Genomic DNA, 21,222 nt, shown 5'->3' with positions numbered 1-21,222 from the left:
CGGCCCGCCGCTGCACTGGGGAGCACGTCGATCACAATCTGCCGTTTGCTCCGAGGCGCAGATGGATTGTTGGTGACCCGGCTCTCCCCCCCCCCCCCCCCCCCGCTTCGTCCTCTGCGCTTAGAGTCTGCTGTGTGTCTGATAGCTCTGCACACGAGCACAAGCTAAGCTCCTCCCTCACCCACTGGCAGGTTACTGATTGGCTCCCCTCATGAACCCTCCCCCCCCCCGTTGCCCTCTCCTTCCTACACCCGGCCAGTCTTCCTCCGCCCCCTCTTGCGGAAAGTGTGCCCATACGTTGGATCCTGTCACATTCTCTGTTTCTTGGCTAGTTCCCAAAGAACATACGTCTGAATCCCTGCCTAATGGATGCCCCTCGGGGGACTTGAACCTGTCACCTCATGTGTCACCAGAGCCACTGTGCTGTCGCCGAGGGCTTCTGACGCCCTGGCAGGCCCGAGAGTGTCCGTGGGGGCCGTGAATGTGACACCCCACAGGAGCTGTGTCCTTCTCGCGAATCACGGCTGAGCGCTGTGGAGTGCCGATGTTTACTAAAGGGTCCATGTGAATGTTTAGGGTATAGGAACGCGCTGACTGAGCGCGTCCTGGCTGGCATGCCTCTAACGGGCAGGATTATCACAGGCTGTCAGTTACAGGCTGCTCTCCGCCACTCCCCTCCGGGATCCAGGAGTCTGACTGCCAGCAGACTGCTTTCAAAGCCTCGCATCTTCCATCACTAGCTTATTGTGAGTGTCGAGATGGAAAGAGTGTCGGTCTTGCATCCTAGCCACAGGATTTTAATCCAGTCCTTTGCTCCTTCTTCTGGAGAGGATTTTTATTTTTTATCATTGCTGCAAATAGATTCCTCTTCACCAGGAGTCTGGAACAGCAAAGTCCAATCAGATGCATCAGACTCTTGGGGATCTTGTTTTTGGTTTAGCGGGAGAGTGACTGATGTGTTTTTGGTCTGTTTGGTGACACAGCACAGCAGTGGGTAGGAGTAGGGGTGGGCAGTCCTGCCCACCTTCATTGAGAGGGTTCATCACATCCATCCTTTAGCAAACTTGCCAATCAGGGTAAGCTACAATAAGGGGCGGGCATTATGACCTCCAATGAGGGGGTTATCCGCACCCATCACTTAGCAAAGCTGCCAATCACAGTGAGCTACAGTAGGGGGTGGGGGTTATAGCCTCCAATCAGGGGATTCTTCACAACAATCATTTAGCAAAGCTGTTAACCACAGTGGATTCTGTCACTCTGCTATAGCCAACTGTATCAATGCCTCACTCTCCCTGAGCAGGTGAGAGCCAGTCACCCAAAGATGCATGATATTGCCTGGTCACCTGCGTCTGTGTTTAGATGCTTGTTGATTTATTTTGTGGTCCTGATCGTCTGGTCACGTCCGGGGATATAGGGCTCGTTAGCGGCATTAGAACCAGCCGGACCATACCGGGCCGATGTGGCATTGATGGTGAGCTCCGCCTGGCTCCCCTTTGCTCCCTCCGGTGGGCGGACATGCGGTGACTCACCACTCGTCTTCCTGACAGAAGTAGGAGAAGCAGGAGAACACGCGGGCAGATTAAGGACGCGGATCATTACATCGCTCCGAGCGGGTTCCCTGATCCCGTCACCGTTTGGTTCCACGCTCCCCCAGCTGCGCCTCAGTGCCACGCACGCTAAGGTGATTACAGCGGTGAGACTGATCTCATTGGTTCTGAAACCTCTTCCTCCCCCTTGGCTGCTGTTCCCTCGGAGCCTCAGGGCCCCCACCCTGCGAGGACCCCTCCTCCCCACCATCTGCTTTTCCTAGACACCCCCTCTGTGGGTCTGTGCTCAATTACAGCGTGTAAACCCGGGATTAGACCCGGGGAATCTGCTCAGTGCTCGTCGCCGACGGAGATGTGCTGTTCGTGACTCCCGGGATGCTTGGCGGGAGGAATTAGCATTGTCCCGGATTTCAGCGCTCGCTGCACTGCCTTCCAGATCATGGTTTACTTCGTGTGCCCCCCCCCCACCTTATTCCCCGACCAATACAACATGCACCCACACTCCGCTTAATTGTTTTACAATTAAAAAGACAGAAACTATTAACAAAAGATTTAGAACCACAGATGTAGCTTCGCTTCAATTTTGTTGTCATGTTGCTACGCTTGAGTACATCTTAGGTCAGGATGGCGGAAAGTTGGAAGCCTCAGCAGGTCCTTTGTGTGGTCATAAGTTGCCACATCTCTGGCCGGGGCAGCGGACTGCACAGCTTTGGGGACGGGGGAACTGAAAGGTATCGAGAAAGGAACGGATTCATTAAGAACGGGACTGGAATCGGCTCTTCTCTCGTAAAAGGAAACGCATACAAATTAGCCGGGAACAAGGGAGTGTCGCAGCGCGATGTCCTTCATATCAAAGGGAACCTTCATCACACACTCAGCGTACGGAGAACTGGCACTTCGTTGAGTTTCCTTCTCCAAAACCTTTGGGGGGGCAATCCACATTCCGTTTTATTTTATTTTTTTTTTTGGGCGGGGGGCTCGTTGGGACTGTAATTTATTCGCTCTCCAAAGCCGCCAGTGTTTCTGTGATCTCAATGTCAATGCTCGTCACATATGTTCCAGGGCCTGTCGATGTGATCAGCCTCTTAAAACCGTGCCGTCGTTCGGTGACAGTCGTGGTAAAAGACGGGATGTCCATCTTCTAGCGCTGTGAATCCCGCGGAAGGTGAAAAGCACTCCAGGTGGGGCGATCGAACACAGTTTCATTATACTGGGCCTCTTAGCTGTTTGATGGCAGCAATTAACGGCCTAATTGGACTAATTTCGCTTTTCCCGTATCAGCGTGACTTGACCGCAGGCCGGCAGAAGCAGGACAGGAGAGCTCTGCTGTGGATTATGGAGAAGCTGTCGCTGGAGTGCTGCTTTCTGCTGAAACGCACCAGTAAATCTCCATGATAAAAGTGTAAAAATGCCCATTGGACACCTGCTGATATTAATAATGAAGCTTTTGCTTTTCCTTTGCCGTGTGGCTCGGGGGTACAGGCTGAGTTGGGGGGGGGGGGGCGGTGGGGCGGCGGCTGGGGGGGTAGGTATGGCTGGAGCCAGGAGAGACCTTGTCATGCCAGAGGGGGAGGGATTTTTCCACAAGGAACACAACAAACAATCACCTTCCACGGCTTCACACATATTCATTTAAATACATTTCCCCCCTCCTGTTTTAACTGAGAGGCGAGTGAATGGATCCTGTAACTGCAGTATAAGTTGTAGATGATAACGGGAATTAAACGGACGCGTGATGAAACGGAGCTGTTCATTACACGGCTTTAATTGTATTTCAAAGGCTCTCCTTTCCTTTAGTGAGCCTCTCTGCTTTCCCTCGTGGGTGAAAGTGTTATTCCTGATTGTAGGAGGAAAGTCTTCAACAGGATGCGTGGGATGTGCTCGGAGTTTGTTGACTGGTCGAGACCTACAGGACGTCAGGTATGGTGTGGCTGGGAGCCCACAGGTGGCTTTCGTACTTGTCTTCAGAAAGCTGCAGGTTCAAATCCCAGAAAGTTGTATCTTGCTTGGGGAGAGGCGAGGCTGTGCTTACAGAAAGCCCCAGTCTCTGGTGATGGTGTCCTTTGGGAGCTGCATCGGCGTGCGCTCCTTAAATGTTCAGATGCATTCAGTCGGCAAAGGCTCTTATCGACAGTGAGCATGAGCACTCACCATTCATGGTGCAGTCTGTAATACTTTTGTTTATTCCGAGGGATTTTCACAGGGCAGCCAAGTTAAGTTACTGCTCTCAAGGGCACCAAGATGGCGTCCCGCTTGTGCAGGCAAAAATGAACGTGAAAAGAGTTTGATGGCACAGGCTCTGGAACAGCATCCGTAAGCCACTGCAGTACCATCTATCCTTCCTGTTTTATGTTCCTCCAGTGTGCCTGTGCCATGCCGGAGCACAGTGTGTTAGCTTTGTGTAGCTAGCTGTGTGTTAGTGTGCGATAGTTATCTACATGCTAGTTGAGTGTAGCTATCTGCATGTAGATGGGTGTAGCTAGCTGTATGCTAGCTGGGTATAGCTATAATGTCTGCTCTGATCTCCATATTAAAAATGTTTCATCTTTGTCAGATGTTCAGTGGTAAAAACAGACCTAAATGAGCGTTTTAATTCCCGTTTTAGGACCATATGTTTAGCTATATCGTAACACGCTGGAGACAGGTGAGGGCTTGAGGGTTAGTTGACGTGAGTATGATGAGCTGCATTCAGAAGTTTTGGAAAACGCTGATCTGAGCCAGTGGTTCCAGTCGTTTGTTCTTCAGAGGATGCGGGAACAGATGCGGGGAGGCTGTCAGCCGGATCCCATAATGTCTTTTATTTATATTTACGGAGTGAGGCTCACACGGTTCCTCCACCGCTCAAATTGAATTCAGCTCTGTGAAGCCGGAGAGTCGTTTAATTTATCTCCTCTCTTATTATTCCCGGATAATTCTTTTATTAAAAAGTGAAGTTCGGGGAATCAATCTCAGCTAATTAACGGCAGCAGATTTGTTAGTCTGCAAAACTGCACTTCGACATTTCAATTTCCGTGCGCGTTTGATCTAACGGGCCTGCGGTCCATTAGCCGGTCCCCCCGTCTCCACGAAGCCGTGTTTTCATAATTGCCTTCTATTACTGGTCCGTCTGTGCGGCAGTAGGAAGACCGTGGTGTTTCGAGATAAATAAAGAAAGAAAACTCAACTGTGGCCCACGGGTTTCAACATGGGTGTCTGATGACACAGATTAAAAGCAAAGTGAAGCCGATGTAATGTGCCGTAAGCTTGGCTGCTGTTCCTCTCCGGGATTAAAATATGACCGATGTAATCGCTATAGCTTCTTGTACCTGTCTGCTTATCTCACCATTATCGCTCCTGGTCTTGACATCCTGGCCACAGCACCGTTACTCCATGTTTCCGTTCTGACTTGATTTCATAATAGAGCAACACCGAGTTTGTGGGCGGCGACACCGAGATCTCGCTGCATTGGTTTGTTTGTCATTCGCTTCGCTTGGGTGCTGGGGCGGGGCTGAAGATCTGAAATCTGATTGGCCGCCGGAGTGTCCCTACTCCCGTCACTCATGAACTGAAAACCTATCACGGTAAGCTTGGTTCCTCTGCATGCATTAAGGCTCCGCTTATGCTCCCCATCTTTAAAAGATCCTAGGACCGCCCCTGTTTGCTTGCTGTTCATGCCACTTAGACACTCTGCAAGCTGCCTTTTCTGGCAAGCCTGGCTCCAGTTTGATAGGGTGGGCCAAGCTTATGACAGAGTGCCCCCCACCCCATGGAGCAGGGCCTGTTTTCTGGCATGATTTTTTTATTCTCTGAGCTTGGTCCTGGCTCTTGTTGACAGGCTCCGATGGGACGCCGATTTCCGTGGCGCACCAACCCCCCCCTCCATGACTAGACAGCACAGCACAGTCTAACACTCCCCGAGCACCGTCTGCAGAGGGCAGCGGGGTTGATGTAATCGTTATCTTCATGATGGCTCTGACCCCGGACCGCTGAGGACCCTCTGTGCTCTGCGAATTTCTCCTCCTCTGGAGTTCATAATTAAGCTCTTGTATGACTCCCTTGATTGACTTCCAGCCGCGGTCTGTCATGCCAAGCCGTTCTGTCCGCTGCGTGAATGCTGTCGTTTCAAGACATAAATTCAGCAATTCCTGTATGCTCCCAAAAATAAATAACACAATGCCAGCTCTAATTATGGTCAATTACTTGCTTAATTAGTAATAATTCTTAGCATCTGAAGTGAAGGATATATCCGTCTCGAATCAGTGTGATATTAATTAGCATTATTTTGTGTGAGGGTTACCTTCTCAAGCAGGGTTAGGGAGACGTATTGAACTTATTGGCAAAAGCAGCTCCTGAACTGTGGCCTTTACTGCCAATAGAAACAGTGGATAGATGTGTGTGTGAGACCCCAATGGAGTGTAATTAATGAAGAGTCTGGCTGGAGAAGGAAGCAACATGCAGCGTGCATTGTGGGTACACAGGAGCAGAGCGGTGAGCCTGCAAGCCTAACAAACAATTGAGCGGTCATCTTCATGCTCTGTGTGAGCAAATGAAAGTCTCAGCAGGTATGTGTGTGTGCGCATGTGCATGCGTGTGTGTGTGTGTGTGTGTGGGTGGGTGTGCTTGATTGTGTGTTCCTTGTGGGGGCAACTGGAGTCAATATTTCCTTTCTTTATATAAATGCATGTAGACAGTTCATTCCTACCGTAGTAATCGGACTGACAAGTGGATCTCAGATGCAGTAGTTGACAATGTGACCCCTGTTAAGCCGGTCCGCCGTCGCTTCAGCCTTGACCTACCCCAGTAAACCATGTGGCGATTCCACTGAGCAGATTGTTCCTGGACGCTCTCAGGAGGATGCACGTCCGATGAGATACGTACAGCTGTGAGCCGGAGGTCGACGCAGAGGCCAGCTTCTGGAGAACTTTGTGGTCTGCTGGAGAGCCCAGACTTACATCACTGTCTGAGCATTCAAATAATCCCCCCCCCCCCCCCCCCCCCGTACTGACTCAGATTAGAGTATGACGGCAGTTGTGTAGGTGGTACTTGGGGAGTAGTGCTATGTCCCGGTGAACGATGTCACGCTTTCCTAGTTAATGTGTGTTTTACTAATGCAAGTTAAAAATAGTGCTGTGGTATACTGGCAGACAGGTTGCTGTTAAGAATAAAGAACCCCCCCACCCCAACCACACTGCTCTTCTCCTCTTTGCATCTCTCCTAGACCACATGTGGAGAAATGTCCCCCCCCCCCCTTTTTTTTTGCGACACAGCTGTGAGCACTAACACAGGCTCCTGGTGCCGCCCTGGTGGCGAGTGATGGGAGTGCCCAATCTCCTGAGGAAGCTTGGGGGGGCGGGGGGGGAGGTGCTGGTGAGGCCAGCATACAGGGAGGACATGCAGCACCTCGGCGTGGGGGCCAGCAAGTTTTCAGGTGGGACACAGAATCTGTAGGCAACATTCCGTTATACTCTGCTTAAAAGGTGCTTCCTTCCTTTCTATATAGTATTATCTGTGCGTCAGTTTTGTGTGACCTCGCTCCTCCAAGGTTATGGGATGGATTCCATGGTTGGGTAACTCTGGTTTAGGTGGATTAGTTTCTCCCAGTTACCCGTAGCGTGTGTCTGGATGTGTGCCCTTTGCATTACTGCTATTCATACCCTGGCGTCTGGGACAGGCTCCAGATTCACTGGGACGGGGTGGTTATGGAAAATGCATGGTGCTGCCTCGACCCAATACAGCTGAAGTAGGGAAAATCTGGGCAGTTTCACTGCCTTTGGAAGTCTTTGTGTAAATGGACAAAATGATGCTTGTCGGATTACAGAGTCTCCTAAGGAGACAATTCATGAATAAAAACACATCGCCATCCCTCACGGCTGCATTAAGAGTGTGCGTAGTGCGTTTCCCCGTCTGCCTCCCTTCAGAGCTCAAGACACGCAGATTTTTATGCATCTGCGGCTGCACAAACGCAGACACCTCCATTTGGGAGCTTTAGGTGCCCCGATTCGGAACATCTGGAGGTCAAAACATGCCGGTGTATCTGCCCTGATGTTTACGTTTGCGTGTGAGTGCGTCTATACTCTTCTGTTCTTGAGTTTTGGCAATTACTTCTAATTAGGAGTCAAAAAGATATAGCCACAAAAGCAGGAATATGAGAGTATTGGGTGTCTCTTAGTGAGAACATCATTCTGTGTGTGTGTATCTGTCCGTGTCTCGTGTGAGTGTGATTGTGACTCAGCCTGTGTGTGCATTGGCACCTTAATGTTTGGCTTTGTCTAACGCATGCACCGGTATCCTCGATCCCTGCGTGTCTGAACCTAATCCTGAGACCCTTGAGCTGGACAGACACTTATGGGTGGAAGGGCAGGTTTTGCTGAAGGTGAAGCTGGTGTTCTGAGGAGCTTCTCAGAGACAGAGTGCTTCAGAGAGGCCCATCAATTCACGCCATCCCTGCTCAGTCTGCCGTTACATTATGGTGCCGCTGGTATTCAGGGTGTTTTCTGCAGTCACGGACCAATGGCTTGAGTTGGGCATCCCAACCATTCATGACCCTCTTTCCAGCTCCAGGCCTAGTGAGATCTTTTTTTCTGAAGTATCTCAGGCATGTAACATTCAGACACGTCAGGGCAGCGTATTCCAAGTCCGTTCCGGGACAGGACAGCCAGAATCCAGCACAGTTTGCAGATTTTAATCAACTAATTATCTGGTTTAGTAAGTGTGTCTGGGCAGGGAAATCTGCAAACTGGCCCTTCAGGACCAGAATTGGGGAACCCTGCATTGGGGCAAAAAGATGATGGCGGGGGCCACAGAACTGCCTCGAACCCCAGCTCTCTGTGACAAAGATCTGACACCCTGCCGCCGAGAAGCTCCTCGGCCGAAACGTAGAAAAGTAAAGAAGAGGTGAAGATACATAGAAGGAAAGTAGCTTTGGGCCGCTGTCTTGCCGGGTGGGATCGGTGCCGTTCTGTCACGTGAGGCCTGCAACACACTTTCCCATTCTGGAGACAGAAAGCCATCCCTTATCTGCGCCTCTGAAGATAAGGACATCCTCTATGCTGCCTGCTAACGCCCCCCGGGATTCGAATGGAGCGGCGACATAAAGGAGGCTGTTCACCTTAAACAGCTGCGAAATAACTGGGGTGAGGGGTTTGAACCTCTGCTGGAGGAGCTGATTTCCCGTTAAAAGCGGCCATCCTCATCCGCCCTCTAGAGCGGCGCTCCTTATTGCTGATGTTTATCGGGCATTTCCACTGAGGATTCCGAGGCAGTGGCCGATGTGGGTCCCGACCCGCCTCACATAGAGGCACAGCCTCAGTGGGCCTCAGCCACGCACCGCTGTTGCACTTCTCACGTCTCCAGTCCACGTTGGACACAGGGCGTGGATCAAGCAGGTGACGGTGGCCCAGCCAGCCTTGTCACTGTAACCATAACAATCCTTGGATGCATGAAGCAATATTGATTGATGTTCTAGGGCCGGTGAAGCTTGACTTCCTATGAAGTGTAGTAATCGTGGGAGCTTGTATGAAGCTTTTTCCCCTGCAGGATCTCCACCATGTTTTGTATCCTTTAACGTTTTAATCCAGAGCCGCTAAAATAGCTTTACAATTTCACCCATTTACACAGCTGGATCTCTTCCGTTTACAGGCTCCACATCATTCAGAGGCGTAGCAAAGCTGCCAGTCCAACATGGGGTTCGTACCCAGGTCCGGCTTATTAACTCCGGCGTCCCCTGCTGCGGGAAGTCAGTGCTTCTGCTACACCTAACATAATACATTTATTTAGCCTTACTCCCTCCCAAGACTGCATACAGGGGCGGGTCCACAGGGGCACTTACCCGCGCTGAAAGCTGATTGGCCCCCAGAGTACCCCCTCCACTGTCACTCGCCAATTCAGAATATTTCATTGGTCAATGATAAGGTTACTCCTTCTATAAGAATTATTGGTGGTGCTAATGCCCTCCACCTAGGGTGACCATCTAATCTATGTCAGGAGGGTTACTGTGACAGGGTTTGTAAACTACCATTTCAGCCTATTAAAAGGGCCTGGATTTCACTTAAGCACTGAGATCTTGCTGTGTGCTGATTGGTCAGTCTTCTGCCCCCCCGACAAGGACTAGGTGGTCCAGTTAAACAGGCATGTGAACGAAATGCGAAGTTAGCTGGCTGGTCTAACCTTGACAACTATCCCGGCCTGGTTTCCTGCAGAGACGTGTTTGTCTCCGGCGAGGCCAGAACCTTGCACCCCCCCCCATTTTGTGCCATCAGTCCAGATCATGGGAGCGGGTGTGACATGGCATTTAGCCAGCTCGCCGCCAAACGTAACGGGAGCCTAACAACATTCATATCCTTTAAAAACCAAGTGGTATAATGGCATATCCAAAAATTGAAATACATGGATTTTGACGAGTGGGATAATTGAAATGGATGCACGTGATGAAAATTCGCTCTCAGCTCATTCCTATCTCATTTCCCCACTGCTTCTTCTGCTGAGGATAGAGGCGTGCCAAGCAGGTCAGATCAGAGCTATAATCCCTGCAGCATGTCCTGGGGCTTCCCCAGATCACTCCCCTTGGAATCTATCCAGGTGATACCCTTACGAGATGCCTGATCCACATCTTCGCCATCTGAAGGACCAACAGCTCTACCTCATGGTCCCTCCATATCTCCAGATTCCTCACCAGAGTCCAGCAGCCCTGCAGAGAAACCTTAGTTTGGCCACTTGTGCTGGTGACCTTGTTCTTTCATTGGAGATAGAGATGTAGGTCGAGCGGTAAACCATAAGTCACATCTCACCACTTAACCCCTATATCACCATCACTAACCTCCCAAGAGCCCACAAAACTGTACTCAGCAAAGCGCCGGCCAGCAGTCTCACATTCCCTCTTGCCATTGCTCACAGACAAGACTCCGGAGTACTTAAGCTCCATCACTAAGGGCAGAATCTCCCCTTTCACCTGAAAAGAACAATCCACTCTACTGCAAGTGAACACCATGACCCTCGGATTTCTAGGTTATTTTCATCTCCGCCACTCATCTTCACAGTTGGCGACGGATCATTTGAGCGCGCACAGGAGGTCCTGGTCGGACGAGGCCGAAAGCTTGACATCGTCAGCAAATAGCAGGGGTGTAACTTCTAGCCCCTCCTACCAGACGCCCCGCCAGTAACGGCTGTGCCTTGATATCTCGTCCATGAAAATCAGAAAACAGGAGAGGAGATAACAAGGATTCTTGCCGGAGGCTGAAGCTTTGATTCTGCGCCGCTGATGTGGGCATGTCCCTCACTGCACTCATACTGGGGCTGAGTACAGTGCGGTTTCCGGCGCCTCATGCTATCGCAGCCCCTCCTGCAGTCACATCTACGAAGCACATGTAGACTATGTTAGCATGTTCCCACAAGCCCCCAGTCAGCTGCATGAGGGATAAGAGCTGGCTGCGATCTGCATTGTGATGGTTCTTCTCAGTCACACAGATACAGATATCTCCATCACTCCCCACATCCTTCGGTTATGCCTCCCAGTGAGACCAGAGAGTCTGTAAGCAGTACCCTTTTGGGCACCGTGGTCTCTCCAGACTCCTCACCGCGTCACCGAGTCCAGCAGCCCTGCAGAGAAACCTCCCTGCCACTCTCTCTTTATATATTTATGTATATAAAGGTTGGGTTTTAATTCAGGTACAAATTATGGATCATGCAAGAATCATTGTGTCTTAAAACGTCTCAGCAAATCTTGGGTTTTATTAATATAGTCTTTTTGTCTAGTCTGAGTACTCCAAACTGGCTTTTGGTCCAGTACACACCAACAGTCAGAGTTTTTATCTCTGCACTTGGCAGTCACGTAATGCTGAACCTTTTGTCTGCTGGTGGAAAAACTCCACACAGCCTTCAGCCTGGGATTTGTGAGCATCTCCTGAGGTGTTTCGCCACAGGGATCTCCGGAGTTGGAGATTTCACCTTTAATCAAGAGGTCTGGCTTCAGAGCCCACACTGCGCGTGGAGGTTAGACTAGCCGATACCTTTCTGTCTCCCTTGCTAGTTCAGTCTCCTCCTCGGCCAGAATAGAAAGATACCTCTTTTGTTTTTTGCCAAACTGCCCAAAATGATAGGATAATACATCTGGCCTTCCTTGGATGGTTGTCCCATCAATAAACACACCCAGTTAAGACCAAATGGTGTAGTATTTGGCATTTACCACAATACAACGTCTTTAAGGCTGCATTTCAGATTATTTGGTGGCTGTTGGTAGGCCTCGAATGTTGCCAAGTGGCACTGATTTTTAGAGCGCATTAATTATTTTAATCAAATCCCCGATTCGCTGAAATCTTTTAAGACATGATGATTCTTGCATGATACGTAATCTGTACTTGAAGTAGAACCCAACCTTTTTACATATAAATATATAAAGAGAGAGTGGGGGGAGAGAGAACATTTTCTAAATGTTATGTATTATCTACAAACCAAAAAGAATAGTCAGACTGACCATGCTTGTGTATGGTGATAGGAAGACTTGACTGGGAATGAATACTCACTTTAATTTGCCTTCCCACAATGCCCTGGCCTTCTCTGCACACCGCGTTTGGCAGTGCCATGGCGCCCTGTGATGTAACAGCTCGCCGTCTTGTGCCAGCGCTGCTCATGGTGCTGCTGAGGCTGGCCAGCTCGACACCAGCGTGCTTCACCCTCCATGTGTCCGGGTTGAATTTCACCGGCGCTGGTTCTCAGTCGCCCTGTTTACTGGCTATTCTCCTAGCATTTCAACGAGAAAAGGTTAATTTTGGTCAGATGTTAAACAGGCTTCCTGTGCAGGTGGGATTTTGTATTCGGGATGAACTGCACTCCCCCCTTAGGGTCCCCCCACCTTTGTTTGAACACCTCAGGGTTCTCAAAGGGCCCTGGGAGACATTAATTACATCGGTGGCTGGATCAGCTTACAATTTCAGCTATTTATATACATTCTGCATGCATCTAGCTATTTCTGCATAGCTGGTGGGCATGTTGTTCTTCTGTTCTACAATTGTTACCCCACCTGGGACTAGAACTTAAAACCTTTTGGTCCAAAGCCTTGGTGACCCTCACATTGTCGACGTCTGTTTTTGTGAATTGTACATCTTTATTTAGCAGGTACTTTGATCCAAAGGGACATACTATTGAGTAACCAGGGTCAGACAGACCCTATTTGGGGTTAAAGATCTTGCTCGGGGGCCCTGTCAACAGTAGGATTTGAACCGATGACCTTCCTATCATAAGCACAGTGTGCTAACTTGCTGACACACCATTCATCAGTAGAGTCTCTGCCTCTCCAGATAATGTACGATTCACACACTCGCCACACCTCCTCTTCTCCCCCTAGTGCCTGGACATTCATTTGGATGCATGCCCTGCAAGTCGGACCATCAATGGACTTCCGATAACCGTCGGAATCTCCCGTAGAAAAGAGACGATGGATTCTAACCCAGAGATCAGGAGGGCGGCGTTATTTACTGTCATCTGAGGTGATCTCCGCTGGAGGGGGAGAGTGACCCTCACGGTATAAGGTTTCACGACGACACCGTATCCGGCGAGTGATTCGATTTTAACTCTGATCCTCGGTCTAGATGCTATGCAAATCACTGGCGGGGAAATTGCATAATAATGTCATCAATGACATGCGGTGATATTTGGTGAGACTGGATTTGATTATGAATCATTACTGTTCTGAGTTTCTTCTCCACGGCACTAATGGAGGGAAGGAAAGGCGCCGTATAGCACATTAGGGTTTGTGGACTCCGCGCGGCCAAATTGGTTTGCCGACACTATTGTTTAGCGGAGGTTTTAATAATCGGCTGTACATCATAATTCATGGCATTTCGCAGTGAGCCGAGTCTTCGCAAGAAATGCTATGCGTGACATTTATAGTGGCGCTGGCGTGCCCCATCCAGTGGTATTGGGGTGACGAGTGTGCGGCGTTATGGGGAGACTGGGGAGGGAACTTGCTGAGTGTAAATCCCTCAGCCCAGTGGATTCAGCACTGGGCGTTTTTCATTTCGATAATGAAAATGGCGAATGCGTGCGTATCCTATGAGCGAAAATCGGAGCCATCGCTACATCTCTATCTGCGGGACGACTTTAAGCCCTGACATGCCGTTTTGTCAGAATGAATAAGCTGTCTTGCTAGAGATGAATCTATTGATTAAATGTCGAGGGCTTTGAGTGATCAAGGCTTGTGGTTGTTGGCTATTTTTACCAGCTGACTGTCCTGGTATTGGTGTGGGCAGGTGGCTACCCAGGGAGGTCAGATGGTGGTTATGCATCTGGAGTGGCCAGAAGGGGTGTACAAGTACATTCTACTAAAATAGCTTTATTTGAAAACTGGGAGTCATCACGAGGGGGCGCTAGCGTTTCTGTGCTTCATTCAGGCGGGGAAGTCTTGAGGAAACACTGCTGTAGGCTGAGACCTGGCAGGACCTTTCCTGCACATTCTCGCGTCTCCAGCCACCCCCTTACTTTGCTCCCAGCCCGACAACCCCGTAGGACTCGCTGCATACATGTAACCTGTCTTTGCACATATGAAATGAAGCCTTATTTGCCATTTGCTCAAATATCCCATCCTGTTCTCCTTTTTAAAGACATACACACACAAATAGAGGTGGGAGCGAAGTTGGTCATGGAGGATTTTTCCAAGGGTTAAAGACCTGGCTCAAGGGCCCACGGAGACCATCTGATTGCAAACACAGAGCCATAACCCTCTGAGCTACATACCGACCCCCGTTACAGTACCTTTCAAACAAAAGATGAGCCTGAAGGCCCTGTTATCGCAGTAGGATGGAGCAGGAACCTTTATCGGCGCACAGGCAAGTTGGTGGGATTTGTGTTTGGTCTGATTCTGAAGAGACACAGGCAGGACAGTGTCACACATTCGGCAAGCAGTACATGCACTGGGGCGTGGTTGTTTGAAGAGTTGCAGTGTGGCAACAATTCGCATTGCAGCTCTCGCTCTGTGCGAGTGAAGTTCGCAAGTTCCCCCTCTATCATGTGCGATAGCTCCAACGAGCTCAGACTTCCTCACAGAGCACAGGGACATGCAGACAGGCAAATTGGCATGTGTATGTGTGTGTGTGTGTGCGCGCGTCTGTGTGTGTGCGCGTGTGTATGTGCCCGCCCTGTGACAGACTGGTAAATCCCATCCCTTAACCCTATGCGGCCATTTCAGCAGATGGCCATGGACATATACGCATAAATATGAACTTAAATATGCACGATGGGTATTGGCAGATGAATAAATGAGCGTGTGGGAGAGCTGAGCAGATAGAAACGTGAATAAGTGGGAATCACTGGGTAAGGCTGCATGGCATGAGTGTCGGGACCACGCGCATTTATCAAGCTGCCGCGGCAAGGCGTCTTAGCGCTTGGCGTCCTGCTCGGCGAGATAAGCCCCCTGTTCGCCATTTTCCCGTACAGGTGTCCGTCCCTTTGTTTTTGCGTTTGATGCGCTACCTCTGTGTAGAGAGGGATTCCCTTTCCTTAAAACGGATGACATCCCTCACAGCCGCTTTGAGCTGCCGCACGTAGCCGCATTCATGTCGGAATGTTCTGGCAGAGTCGTGTGCTGCGGGCTGATAATGAGGTAGAGCTCGACATTTCCTGCACATCCCTGTGTTTTTTTGCGCGATATTTAATGAGCGTCAGTCAGTCAATCAGTTAAAGTTTTATTTGTCTTACACGCAGTTATATGCTGTACAATGTGTGGTGAAAAGCCTAAGAGACTAAAGAATGCACAGTGCATAACAGTATTTACATTCAGTGTGTAAACTGTTATATGTTGAGTAGACTGCAGTGGAACATGCATTGGTCCGGAGCCCGTCTTCGTTCAGCTTCCTCAGCCTCTCTTTGACGGCGTGCCTCCTCATCCTCATCGGCCTCCTGTGACTGAACGTTTGCTTGCCTTGCAGCTCGCCACCTGGGACCCGGTGCACGGCCTGAACGGCACGCTGACGGACCGGAAGCTGGAAAACAACATGAGAGGCATCGTGCTGCGAGTGGTCACCGTGCTGGTGAGCCCCCGAAGCCACCCCACCCCTCCATGACACTCCACCGTTCCCGCGTTCCCCCCCTCATTCCCAAACGGCGCCTCCGGAAGCCAGTGAGCCGTGCTGTATCGAGGGCTGAGTGCTGAATTCTGGCCCTCTGGCGTTAAAAGATTCAGGGCTTTAAATTCTTCATATCCCAGCTTTGAAGCGAGTCGGGGGTGAAAGATGACGTCTCCACCCTTCCTTTACGTCTCTGTTTTCTCGTTTTGTCGTAGTAATTGGAGGCCGTGTGGCTGCAAGCTACTGATAGTAGCAGGACGCTTCCCCTTTTGGGGCAGGTTGGGGCGGGGGCGAGGTGGGGGGAGTGGTTGGAGGTGAGGCTTTCTTGTACGGTCAGGTTACCTGTGTACAGTGTGCTTCTTACAGTGTCTGCTGTTTACAGTGTCTGCTGTTTACAGTGTCTGTGCTGTTTACAGTGTCTGTGCTAATTGTGTCTGTATTCTTAGTGCCATTTACAATGTTCATTTACAGTATCTGTGTGGGAGTGCCGAATGGTGCTGGGCACAGCTAAATGGTGAAACGCTGTTAGTATCTAGTTAGCCTGAGCCTGCAGTTAGCCTGAGCCTGCAGTTAGCCTGAGCCTGCAGTTAGCCTGAGCCTGTGCCACGGACTCACGCTCAGCGTGCTCACCAACGCATGTGGGCTCACACCCAGCTCGGAAACAGGTGGGCAGCCACGGCAGAAACTGAGCCTGGCAAGGTGGGTCTGTGCGGCCGCCACTGCATCACAGCAACACTGGTGGCACTGACGAGGGCGTGACCTGTCCATGCGTTGGGGGCGGCTGTTGGCATATCGGTGCCCAGAGGACTGATGCATTGTGGTGTCGGGGCCCAGAGGATGGGCTGACGCGCATGTCCCCTCTCCCGCTAATGGCTTATTGAACGGCAGGGGCCGCTGAGGATTAGAAAAACGTGGAATTCGATGCAGAACATGGTGCGGGGTCGATAGCGGCCCTCGAGCCGCCCACCGGGCTCCTCTGGCCCCATTCCGGCATGAATTTCAGATCTGTCTGACAAACACTTCAGTCCTCAGTGAGCATTTGCTGGGAAACACAGAAACAAAAGATATGAGGGGGGGGGGGTGTCTTTTGTGGCTTGCTGACTCTGAGCCGGGAGCTCCGAGCTGATTTTGGACACTGCGGCGGACCAGAGGCTCTGGCAGGTTCCGTCGCCATGACTCACCCCAGAGCAGATGCTGTCAGCCGTGAGTTAAAGCCCTTGGATTGTGCCGGCATTGACCAGAACAGCCAACGTGACATAAAACTCCCGCTGCTGCTCTCTCTCTCTCTCTCCTCCCTCCTTCTTTCTCCCCCAATCCTTCCATCTCTCGCCTTAACTCTCTTCTGTTTTATCTGCCTGACATGAGCCAAAGTTTCCAAAGCTGCTGGGGACTGGGAGCGATTCCTGGAAGTGCATGCTGTGACAACAAAATGAATTATTTACAGTAATGTAAAAAAAATAAAAATAATAATAATTCACAAGAGTCCTCCACAGTGAAATGTAAAACAATTTGATCTTTTTTTTTTTTTTCCAAGATGTTAGTTGGGATTTATTTTCTTAAAGAATGTGGCTCTAATTTGGGCTGTTTCTCGCAGTATGGGAGAGAATATCACCGCTTCTCGCTGTTTATCTGTTACTGTAGGTTTTGTAAGGATGACCCATTTGCTACAGCTGCTAATTTGATTTTTAAATGCAGATGTGGGAGGTTAGCTTCCTGCACTAACGCCTTGACACCTCCTTTGCGTTGCTGTTGCTCCTGAAAGGCCAGGCCCACCTCATTTCGTGGCAGCTTTTTTATTTTTATTTTTCACCCACCGCCTCCATCCTCTTCATCCCTCCTTTCTCTGCGCAGTAATGTCAGGATCCGAATTCGGCATCATGGCCTTCACAGCCGGCTGCTGCGTCTGAAGCCAATGCTGCGTTTTACCGCGGTCCCGCCCGGGGCTCGTTAGCACAAATCCCATAACATTGAAGTGTTTTGTCGGCCATCAGCGCAGCTTATAAATGGTACAAATGTGGCATGTACACAAAGGCAAACGCTTTGAAAGTAATGAGGGAGCGTGGGAGAGAGGGAGATGAGGGGAGAGTGCGGACGAGAGCCTGAGATAATCAGACCAGAATATCCTCCGCTTGTGTGACATGGGTGCTGTTTGGCAACCGAAATGACAACCTGACGAGCACTCCTTCTGCAAAGGGACTGTATTATGTCTGGTGGGATCGGGATTTACTTCCTGTTGATTAGCTCTTGCCAGATTCTCGTCAGGTCAGCGATCATGTGTTACGTGGCGACCTGTATCCGAGGCCGTCCTCCGGATCAGAGGAACCAGTCGCGGCTTGGGAAGGAGCTCCAAAGGTCCAGGAGGATTATGGGATTCGAAATGTGAGAAGGAGACATGGCAGCTGAGTCTGGTCACTCTCAGCAGGCTGGCATCAGCTTTGAGTGAGGGGGTTAAAGACCAGCATTTTAAATCCTTTGCTAAAATGTAATGTTGCTCCAGTGAGACATCTACAAAAATGGTAATGAACTGTGTTTACATAACAATTAAAAGCTCATGCTAAACAACCCAAAAATATTAATGTCCCTCTATAATTCAGATATACACTGCCTTTCTGCATGCAGTGCTTGCTGTTAATGTTATTATCTTCTAGACTGTTTTGAGGTGTGATTATATATGACAGCTAACAACGTGAAATAGTTGATGTTGTTAGTGAGCAAATATCTAGTTGTCAGTACATTTGGATTAAGACATAACAAATTAAATTAATTGTTACTTTCATTTTTTATCACTTAGATATTAACACCGTGTGTTTATATAGACCTGTGGGGTGTGTTTGTATACCTTAGTGTGTTCATATAGACCTGTGTGGTGTGTTTGTATACCTTAGTGTGTTTATATATACCTATTGGGTGTGTTTGTAGACTTTTACGTGTCTGTGGGCTTTAGTGTGGTGATGCACTGATAATGAAATTTCTGGCCGATACTGACAGCCGGTTCTTTCAACAACTGACACCGATGCCGACTGTGTGGGAGGTTCTGTTTAAATAAGTTTAAAGGGACTTTCCGCCCTAACAAATTAAATATAATTACGTTACAAAAGTATTTATTTTTCGTAAGAAAATACCACCTCTGGCATATTACTACAGCCCCAGAGCACTATATTTTATTACTGTATCATATATTTATAACATTTATAACAGAGAAGGGCTGATCATCAAGTGTGACAAACTCTGAAATTTTCCGAGTAATATCTTTTCATTTCACACTGTCTGCACGGAATTTTGTTTAGCTATCAAATGCTTGCGTTACTGATGGACTAGCGTTATTCTGCAATACTGCAGACTTCTTTATTGTAATGGATTCATTTTTCAGAATCTCTTCATACTCTCCACTGTCTCGCCTTAAGGTGAACAATCAAATTTTTGTGTTGAAATTATAAATATTCGTAGATCCTGCTCATGAAATCGTAGCAGAACGATGTTCGCAAAATGCATTTCTAACATTGTTTAAATAATTCCACACAGCAGATATTATAGCTGTTTAGTGCGCGGGTGTGCAAAGCAATTTGGGTCACGATTTTAAATCGAATTATCAGCGGTGAATTTCGGCTCATTTTTAACCATCAGATGATGGCCGAGTGTAGCTGTATACCGATAGTTGGCCGATACAATCTGTGCATCTTTGCTTTAGTGTGTTTCTACAGACACGTGGTATGTGCGTGGAGACTGTTGTGTGTTTCTGTAGACCTGCAGTGTGCTTGTGGACTTCAGTGTGCTTTTATAGCTGTGGTCTGTGGTATGTGTTTGTAGATGTTTGTGTGTTTCTGTAGACCTGTGGGGCATGTTTGTAGACTTTTGTGTGTTTCTATAGGCCTGCGTTGTGTGTTTTTAGACTTTAGTATCTTTCTGTAGACCTGTGGGGTGTGTGTGTGTGTGTGTAGACCTTAGTGTATTTACAGAGATCTGCTGTTTTGTAGACTCGTGTGTATTTCAGGAGATCTTCCGTAGGTATTTTTAGACTTTGGTGTACTTCTATAGATCTACACTGTGTGTTTATAGACATTTGTTTACTGTAGCTCCTGTGGAGTTTTCACCTCATTCAACCTCTTTCACATTCTTACATCACTTCTTAAACACAAACAGCTCCCTTCCTCTCTCAGTGTCTCTCTTCTTCACACACTCGCTCCCAAGTGGACACTCAGATGCTCATGCCCGTTGTTGCCCATTAAGGATGGCAGTAGCGATTATACCACAACAGCCTAGGTTTCGTAATTCTGCATTGAGTGTCCCTGTAATTGCCTGTAGGAATGTGGAGAGTCATCTGAAGGTGACAAGTACCCAGCATGGAGCAGAAGCTGCTGGGATGGCAGTGTCACCTTAACAGGCTGAATGGAACTACTGTAACCCACTGGAAAATCAGGGCGGCTGTCACTGTGTACCTTATTCCTTCTGTGGCTTTTGTGTGTGAGTGTATGTGCGTGTGTGTGTGTGTGTGTGTGTGGGTTTATAATTATCACATTGTGGGGACAAGATTTCCCTGCAGTGTGATAAAACCTGTAATTTTTTTACCTTGTGGGGACAGATTTACTAAAAATCTGAGGCAAAAGTCCTGTATTTTCTTGGTTACTTATGGTTAAGATTAGGGGTTAAGGTTGTCATAGTTAGCGTTAGCATTTTTCACATAGAAGTGAATGAGAGGTCCCCATAAGGTGTAGGTATACCTTACATGTGCGTGTGTGTGTGTGTGTGTGTGTGTGTGTGTGTGTGTGTGTGTGTGTGTGTGTGTGTGTGTGTGTGTGTGTGTGTGTGTGTGTGTGTGTGTGTGCAGATGCGCATGCCGTTCCTGTGCTTGTGTGTCTTCCCTCTTTCAGAATATTTTAACCTCAGGGGCAGCAGGTAACATCAGACGCTGCTTTTTCACCCTTGGGGGAATGTAAATTGCTCCAGTGAAATATCCAGGAAAATAACACGCTTTGGATGAAAACATCAGTTTAGCAACATAATAGCTGAAGTCACCTGTGTTAGGGTTGGGGACTGATGAACGGCAGAGTAAGGCGAACGCAGTGGGCGTACCGGACAACTCAGACTGGTATGGTCAATGTTGACCTCCTTAGGTTCTGTTTGATGCCTACAGCAGGAGGGAGGCGGGGGCACTGGAAGTGGCAGAACAACCAATCCCTTTATTATTTAATGATGAAAAGCGAACAGATTGTGTAGAGATTAGCACACGGCGCCACCTTGGAACCATGCAGTGAAAAAGCACCACTGACTGGCCCCAGAAAGCACTCGGGGTGACATTTTAGGTGCATATGGCTGGCATGCGCATTCACATTTATTCTGTGGCGCTGTGTCCGGCATCATGCTTGTCTCACTGGAGGTCCTTCGCTAATGATGTTACCCAATCATGAAACAGTCTGGCAGGATTACTGTGCTTTTTCAATCAAAGCCCTCTCCTGCTTTGACTTCAGGTGCAATAAAATGACTCCCAGAAAACCTAATTTCCTCCTAAAAACTACACCCCAATGTCTTGTCTGCCGTCATTTTTTTTATTCGTTACTACACAGGTAGCACCTAATTGAGGTCTTAAATGAAAGGTCATTACTTTTCGCTAACAAGCTTGCCCTCGGCTTGGTACCCGATTCACA

General features: G+C 49.0%; 1 protein-coding gene across 2 annotated transcripts in view; it reads left to right on the top strand.

The window, feature by feature from the left end:
• The window catches only part of grid2 (glutamate receptor, ionotropic, delta 2), a 301,989-nt gene that overhangs the window by 214,650 nt on the left and 66,117 nt on the right, over window positions 1-21,222 (top strand). For both annotated transcript variants that reach the window (XR_007388201.1, XM_049002892.1), the window contains exon 9: window positions 15,443-15,544. Coding sequence is in view for 1 of the 2 variants with exons in the window: in XM_049002892.1 (XP_048858849.1) it covers window positions 15,443-15,544 (102 nt within the window). In the remaining variant the exon portion in view is untranslated. The remainder of the gene's footprint in view (window positions 1-15,442; window positions 15,545-21,222) is intronic.

Source organism: Brienomyrus brachyistius, chromosome 2 (genome assembly GCF_023856365.1).
Source record: "Brienomyrus brachyistius isolate T26 chromosome 2, BBRACH_0.4, whole genome shotgun sequence".
Classification (NCBI taxonomy): domain Eukaryota; kingdom Metazoa; phylum Chordata; class Actinopteri; order Osteoglossiformes; family Mormyridae; genus Brienomyrus; species Brienomyrus brachyistius.
The sequence above is the reverse complement of the archived record's forward strand: the minus strand, read 5'-3'. Positions and strand labels throughout refer to the sequence as shown.